Genomic DNA, 8,751 nt, shown 5'->3' with positions numbered 1-8,751 from the left:
TAGCAGTGACGCTAGGAATATGTCAAAACATATGTCATGTCATGTACTATGACAGACTTAACCTGCTGAGACAACCCTGCTCCCAATAATGACAAACCCTTCACCTTGATAAGTTATTTACCTTTACCTTTGCCACTCTGCTTGGAGTGCCTTGAGGTTGCCCGGCTCTCCACCTCTCCACTGTTCACCGCTATGGTGGAGAGGTGCTTCCCAGACGGGCCAGCCCCAGACCCAGAACTGCTGCTGCCCCGTCCCCAGAGGGCAGACTGGCTCTGGGGAGCTTGGAGACTCCCATGGGGATCCATGGAAGACTGGATGCCCCAGCTGTGGGGTTTTGGGCTGACTTTACCTCTTTCTGATGCTCAGATGGCATAGACTCCTCCTGGGGATCCTCTGATGGGGCCGCTGTCTGAGCACCACCTCCCTGAGCCTCCCTGAGCCTCCCTGGCCTGCCCTGGGCCCTAGTCCTAGTCCTGGCCCTAGCCTGGGTTTAGCGAGGCTGCAAAGAGACACCTCGATACCTCGATGTTGACTGATCGAGGAGGAGACGAAATCAACCAGAAAAAAAGCACGCAATAAAAGCCGACTGTCTCTTCAGAGTGACATGACTACAACTGCCAACTGTATCAGCTGAAGCCTTTGACACTGCCTCTCCAAGCGTGAGATGTTTGCCTAAGGAACCTAACCACCTGGAAATTCCAGCCAAGAGCAACCCTGTGTCCTACCCAGGAGAACTGGAAGTTTAACCGGAGCTTCTGAGTCATGTTTGCAGTGTTAGATAAGAAGGACAAGAAGGCACAGCCTCGGTGGCTTCATGATTTGCATTCAGGTCTGCCATTTTTCAGTGCCTACACAGTTTTAGGATAAAGTGACAACTTGTGATACAACTCTACAAACTGAGAGAAGAGAGGGAAGGGTGATACAGTGGTGTGATCATAAATAGACCAGAAAGTACAGTGCAATTCACGCATGTAAACAGACCCTCTTTTCCAACAACTATTGTTGTTGTTGTTGTTGTTGTTGTTGTTATGTTACCTCAAGACCCTTATAGAATCCATCACCCAACCCCTGAGCCCCCCCTGAGCCCCCCCCCCAACCTCTACACCCAAACAGCAGCCGCCAGCCCTTCGTTCCCAGCCCTCTTCCCCCCCCCCCCCCCCCCCCCCCCAAGGTCTCCCAGCCCCAGGTGTGTCCACTTACCCAGCCCCTGGCGGACCCCGGGGCGGCTGCGAGAGGGCTTCCTGCTGCGGCCGTGCTGCTCCAGACAGGGCAGGCCCCCCACACGGGAGAAACACAGCTTCTTATTGATGAAGAGGAAGAGGACGCCCAGCACCACCACAAAGACCCCCACCGCAGACAGGAAGCCAATGGCCTCTGGGGTGACTGTGAGGGAGAGAGGACACACAATGACACACTGATCAGACCACATAAACAGACAGCCTTCACACACACACACACACGCACAAGCACACGCACGCACACACACACACACGATACACACACAGACAGAATGGGCAACACTTTAGTAAGAGAGCTGTACGTTTCAGTGATAAACTTGAATGAATAAAGCTCTATATATATCGAGAGAGGCACTGAGAGAGTTAACTTGTATCACCGGCATGCACTGTATCTGGCCTCTGTATATTGTGCATATTGAAGTGCAGGCAACAGACAAAATATTTCTAATATTTAAACATTTGCATACTATAACATAGAAATAATGATGCTTTCTTTGGATTTAGCCTCGTATGATTTCATTCATTCTAATTGTGATTCAGCCTGATACAGGATTGAGAGACTGTGTGTTATATAACTAAGCATGTATGTATTACACAACTATCTTGACACTGCTCATTCAAACAAGCTCCCTGATGAATGGTGCTAAACAATAACACTGTAGATAGAAGCTGTGATAAAAAGAAATCTGCCTCTGCTAATCTTGCCCTTATATGGGCATGCTTTGTGAGCTTCTCAAGGTGGTTACTGTCCAAAGAGCCCGAGGAGGACCTCTGTACAAAGACAGAGAAAGAGACAGAGAAAGAGACAGAGAAAGAGACAGAGAAAGAGACAGAGAAAGAGACAGAGAAAGAGAGAGAGAAAGAGAGAGAGAAAGAGAGAGAGAGAGTGTTCTCCGCTCTCAATGACCAGGCAGACCCTCCTCTAGCCCGTGAATACACACACACAAGAGGAGCCATCTCTTTGTGGTTTCCACGACAACCTCCCTAGTGGAATCAAATCAATGAAAGAAAAAGGAGAGCTTTGCCGTGACTCCCATGCCCTGAAGAAACTATCACAAATGGCATGAAATCAACAGCGAAGAATGGATTATTGTAGGTGTGTGTGTGTAGGTGTGTGTGTGTGTGTGTGTGTGTGTGTCTGTGTGTGTGTGTGTGTAAGGGACCTTGAAGCATGTAATAAAATTCCCTCATCTATTTCATCTCCCAATTACATCCTGATGTCTTTATAATTATCTCCCGTACTCCCAGACATCTCCTCTCACTAAGACTCTGGATCTGCCATGTCCCCAAGGTCTCCCATTGTGCCTTGTTACTCCACTGTACTGCAGCGCACTCACATGAACATCCTGTGTGTGTGCATACGCCCACATATGTATGTGTGTGTGTGTGTGTGTGTGTGTGTGTGTGTGTGTGTGTGTGTGTGTGTGTGTGTGTTTGTGTGTGTGTGTGTGTGTGTGTGTGTGTCTGTGTGTGTGTGTGTGTGTGTGTGCGTGTGTGTGTGTTTTGTGTGATGCATGTAGGTGTAGTGTGTATCTCTGACAGTTGAGGGTATATCTGCTGTATATTTGTAAAGGAAGATGTGTAACTGTGTGGGAGCATGTGTGTGTGTGTGTGTGTTAAATGCTCACATTTAACCTTAAAGATGCAATCTGTAATTCAAATTCAAACAGCAACAAAGTGTGCTCCCTGTGACTTTTTTGTGAAACAGTTGAGGCATTGGGCTGCAAAAACCTAACCACTCTCAATTTCATAGACAGAGATATGGATGCAAGGACTGACCATCCATGAGATACAAAATTATAGTTTTAACCATGTTTCGAAACTATACAGTGTTTGTTTACAATTGCATTATTTACAAGCTTATATTTTGTGTTCCGATGGGGTAGGACAGTTGATGTAAGCTCATGAGGCATTTATAAGCTATATTCTTCAAGAATCAATGGCTATATATAATGAATTTAGAAGTAAATAAATGTATGTACCAATTACAAATCGCCTTCTATGATGGTTCTTTTAAATGAGCATGGCCATATGCAATGCAATGCAACGCCTCTATTCTTATTAACATGCACCAAGCACAGCAGAGAGATTAGTGGTGTGACCCAAAACAAGATAACTGGGGTTCCCTTCCCAGCTGCAGACAGACACCTCACTATGTGCCTCTCAGAGCCCCTTGTGTCCCCTCACAGATGGACAGGAAATGGGCGAGGGTCATGGGTTGGCCCGACACCTGCTCCTCCCACAGAGCACTCAGCAGTGCAATCTGCCTCTACCAGACACACACACATGCACCCGCACCCACACACACACCTACGCACACGCACACACACACACGCACACACACGCACACACCATCTGAAATCAGTAGCAACACAAACCAATTTCTCTTGAAGAACTGGATGTGCCAAAAAAAGGGTAAGATCAAGGACAGCCGGAGCAAAGCAGTAGCAACTCATGCAGAGAAGAAAGCTAATTATCAACCATAATGACTTACAACAGACTGTGGGACAGCATTAAGCCTCTTTGTTGTTCTGCACTATAAAGTCACCTGACACCTCTGTGGTGCGATTCATACCAAAGCCTAATAGTGCTACGGTCTGATCTCATGTAATTGGGGTGGAACATCGCCATGCGTTCTCTCTCAATCATTGAATCTAACACTGACATCAAAGTGTTATCCCCTCCCCCCTTGCTGGTTTCACTTCAAAGCCTGGTGGAAAAGTCAGTAGCATAATAATCAAGCTAATGTTTTAATATTCACGCATAACCACGACAGGCGTGCACATACTGAATAATCAAATGGGACCACGCGAGGCAATTAACATTCAAATGCACATACCCACTCACATCAAAACAAGCCTCACATACCCAGCAACCCTACAGCCCTCCGGCAGTGATCATTGAATGAGCCAAAGCCATGTCAGATTTACACACTCACCTACACAGTGCAGTAGCTTAGCGTCTCTCTATAGAGGAACAGTCCTGAACATACTCTGTTCTCTGCAGGTCCAGAAGAGTTAGCCCTCAGGTAGACAGGTGTGTGCAGGAACAGGGAGGAGGGGTAGGGCAGGGAACACTGGTATGCTGTGTGTTTGCTCTGTATGAGTAGGCTATTGTTCAGGGGAGCAGGTGTGGTGACAGGCAGGCACAGATACAGGTAGGTAGGTTTGTGTGTGTGTGTGTGTGTGTGTGTGTGTGTGTGTGTGTGTGTGTGTGTGTGTGTGTGTGTGGAGCCCGATCTTTATTCTAACATGTACTGGTGAATATTTAGACTATGACACTGATCCATTTAAGTGATGCGCAAACAGGTCTGTGTTTTGGTACACATTGTGCATGCATGAGGGAGAGACTCTGAGTTCTGGACACAGGAGGTTGAGGAGGTCAAGTTGAACCCTTTCACATCACATCATGTTCTTCCCATATTCACCATCTCAAACCCAGTGACCACAATGCTATCTCAAAGCTCACACACCCACACACACACACCCACACACACACCCACACACACACCCACACACACACCCACACACCCACACACACACACACACACACACACACACACACACACACACACACACACACACAGAGACACACACACACACACACACACAGAGACACACACACACACACACACACACACACACACACACACCCACACACACACACACACACACACACACACACACTGCGACCCTGAGGCCTGGGGAGATGAATGGAGGAGAGGGAAAAGCGAAGGCTCAACATCATCTCAGTCACTCTACAAAATTGATCTATAACCAAGTGGCCAAAAAGAATCCCTTAATGGAATAAGCTCTCATATCTCATATCCATAATTGTGTTTGCAGCAATGAATTCAAGTGATACAGCAAAGAAAGTGGCTGGAAAAGTGTTTATTTGGTTTTACGACAAAGCATTAAGTTTAGTGCAAATCCAGCACACGCAATGCAGTTTCCGCACCATCTCTCGTGTGAAGAATAGTGGCAGCTGCATCAAGTTATGGGTATGTTTATCACTGGCAGGGACTGGGGAGTTGGTCATGATCAAGAGAAAATTATGAAATTTGCTGAGTTGGTAGTGACATCCTAATCTACACAGTGTGTAATTGAACAAATCAGAGACCCTATAAAAACAAAGATATTAATTTCAAAATTACATTAACTATTATCCTTGCATTACGATGGACTAAATTCAATTTATTGAGTGATTTGTTGATGACATTTTTGCATTTTAGCTAATAGCTAAGAGTGTCATAGCAAAGGGTCTGAATACTTATGTACATGAGGTATTTCTGTATTTCCATTTGAATAAATTGACTGAAATTTCTAAAAACCTGGTTTCACTTTGTCATTCTGGGGTATTATGTGTGGATTGATGGCAAATTCTTTAATTTAATGCATTTTAAATTGAGTCTATAACACAACAAAATGTGGAAAAAGTGAAGGGGTCTGAATACTTTCCGAAGGCATTGTATACACACATACACACACATACACACACATACATACACAAACACACACACACACACACACACACACACACACACAAACACACACCTGAGCATCACAGTTGGTTTCCATGGAAACAGCCCAATGGCTCTGTTAGGGATAATAATGTGTGCTGTCTTTGCCCACACACATAAAGGGCCCATGTTACCATGGAGCTGTCAGTCATGCCTTGATTGGGCGGGAGGACAAGAGCTCTTCAGTGATGAGGTGACTGTCTTACAGTGGTTAAGCACTGACAAACAAGAAGACCAAAGCTGGAGTAAGGAACAGGAAACACAACAATGGTCAGGGATCAATGGATCATGACAGACAACAAGCTTATCGTGACATTAACCTGGGTTAGGCTGCTGTATGAATAGGTCTATGCAAACTTGTTTGTTGAATGTTATACTAAATATCAACATATGATACTTGAATTTGAATGTAGAAATTTGATTGAAGGCCTTCATATGGAAATAATCACGGTCTTTTTTTCCCTGTTTCAGCACCCTATATCGGAGCTGCACTGCCACAATGTTGACGCACAGATGCCCTCTGCTGGGTACGTGTGGTTGTGCATGCATACTTTAGGGGCACATCTGACCTAAAGCAACAGCATCTCCTGTTGGTCATTTGTAGCCAATGGCATTCTCTTCACAGAGGTTCTGAGCCTTTGTAAGAAAATTGTAATAAACTTGTGCAAACTTTGGTGCAAACTGTAAGTTTGATCTTTGCCACCTGCCAACTGTCAACTTTCATCGTGTCTTTCAATGTTTCAACAAGGGAGTTAGGAAAATCCACTATTTCACTCAAGAAAAGCAATAGTTTTCTAATCAAGACCCAACCGTGTTGTCCGAACAGCCAGGTATGAACATGCCACATCGTACACCTCCCATACCAGACAGCATGTATGAACATGGCTAAAGACAATGAAATCAAATGGAAGCAGCTCACGATTCCTGTCTGAGTGGAGAGTAGGCCCTGTCTCTGTGGAGGATGACTGGGAGTCTGTAGGTCCTCTGACACCCTCCATGTCTCTTTCTTAACCTCCAGGTCCAAGGCTCAGCACATGTTCGATGTCCCAAGTTCTGTACTCCTCAGTAACTCCGTTGCACTCCTCTCTCTCTCCTTCCTCCTCCTAACTGTGCCCAGTCAAGACTCTACAGGAACCTGCTCTCTCAGCCTGCCTTGGTGTTTTTCCTGTACCAGTGGGCAAAGGCGAAACACCCTTCCTGACTCCAGCTCTTAGACCCAACAACATGGAGGAGGTGATGAAAGTGACCTGCAGGGTTAAGCATGGCTTTTCACCGGGCTTGGTTCAGGCACATCTCACAGTTGTTTTAGCTCACAAAAAACCTGAATTAATAAACTGGGCAATGCTCCGTACTTTTCTACCGGCTAAGTAATTTATATTGAACCCCCAGTAAACTCCAGCAGTTCAGTAAACAGGAAATACATGGATGTCAGTGTTATTTCAATTTCCTGATTCAGCTAATCAGTTTGATTCAGCTAACCCCAAGACCCCCCCCCCCCCCTCCCCCATCAAACATTACTCACGTGGTACCAGTGTGAGTGGTAAAACATGCTCCCCTACACCCCCACCCCCCTCTGCCGACATAGGGAAAGGAACGTATGAATTAGGCATGGCTCTGTAACTAGGCCACGGTGAGCAGCAGCAGACGCACCAGAGGGTTCCGTACTTTACTCAAGCACCCGATCCAGCTCAGAGGATCTGAGAACATAGAACAACACTCAGCCCTGGAACATCCACAGAGATAAGAGATCAGAAAGCATCTCTCCAGCCTCTCCCCATGGGAACCTGGGAGAGGAGGTTGAGCCCGAGTTCATCTCTGCCTAAGAGCTTGATGACTGGTATGTGTCCGTGGGCATTTGCCGAAGCTTTGTTACGTGGTTTGGTGAAAAGCGGTTCCAGACTCGTTAGAGTGAGGATGCATGGCATCACCAGAGGATACAGTGAGCTTCCATTCAAATCTAACTCAACATACATGACAGATGGACCTTTAAACAATGAACACGGTACAAATAACGTAACGATAACTAATTTACATCACCGTCATAGCACAATGCATAATATAAGACCTCCCATGACAGATGACGTAGAATAGTATGGATGGATACACACACACTAGTCTCTCTCTCTCTCCGAATGTTAACCTTTATGGGCGTCTAAGCTCCAACCTTTCTATGAAACACCCATTAAGCATTCTTAATGCATACACTATGGCTGGTAACGGAGGCACACCCCTCATCAATGTTCAGACTGTCACCTGATGATGACTACACACAAAAGGATTTTGTTTGACAAGTCAGGGTGAGTAAAAGGGTGCTTGTGAGTGAATTAACAAGGTCCTCCGATTCTCTAACATAGGGCCACTTGAACCAAGCGCGTCTCTTTCAAAGTAAGGATTCATCATTATTATTCATCATTATTTGTCCTTTCGATATAGAATATATCTTGGCAACAAAAACGGTTATGACTAGTGAGGTACATACTTGCTGATGGGCAGAACCTGTTCCCTCAACAGGCATTCAAATATTGTAATGGTAATGATAATAGGTCAGCTGTTTCCCAAAGTGCATGGAAATGTTCTCATTTGAAGCGTAACAAACTATGCATCTACAAGCTAATCTTCTCCCACATTAGTGAGTGTGTGTGTGTGTGTGTGTGTGTGTGTGTGTGTGCGTCAACATTTCAACCTCGCAACCTGTAGAGTTGAAGGTTTATGTATGAGAGGAGAAACTGGGTAGGTGAAATTAAAGAAAATTCTGAAAATGTCAGTCACACAATGCTTCAGCCACTTGTCTGAGCAAAATATAGGCCTGTTTGTGAATTGGTTATTGGATACAAGAGGTGAGTGTAGCCTTGCAACAGTATTAATGGCCTTACTTGTATATAACCCAAACATTTGCTGTTTATTTGTTACTCTCTCCAAAGTTGTTTATCATCCGTTAGGATGTGGGAAGGATCGGGAATATAGGCTAAAACTCTACATAAGCTTCGTCAACAC

At 45.4% G+C, this 8,751-nt stretch overlaps 1 protein-coding gene across 1 annotated transcript in view; it reads right to left on the bottom strand.

Moving 5' to 3' along the window:
• Positions 1 to 1,429, bottom strand: part of syt16 (synaptotagmin XVI) — a gene marked incomplete at its 5' end in the record, with an annotated part of 8,219 nt that extends 6,790 nt beyond the window's left edge. The window contains one exon of the mRNA XM_083682844.1: positions 1,201 to 1,429. Coding sequence (XP_083538970.1) covers positions 1,201 to 1,429 — 229 coding nt within the window. The remainder of the gene's footprint in view (positions 1 to 1,200) is intronic.
• Between the last annotated feature and the right edge of the window lie 7,322 nt (positions 1,430 to 8,751).

Source organism: Argentina silus, assembly GCF_951799395.1.
Source record: "Argentina silus genome assembly, chromosome: 13".
Taxonomy (NCBI): domain Eukaryota; kingdom Metazoa; phylum Chordata; class Actinopteri; order Argentiniformes; family Argentinidae; genus Argentina; species Argentina silus.
The sequence above is the reverse complement of the archived record's forward strand: the minus strand, read 5'-3'. Positions and strand labels throughout refer to the sequence as shown.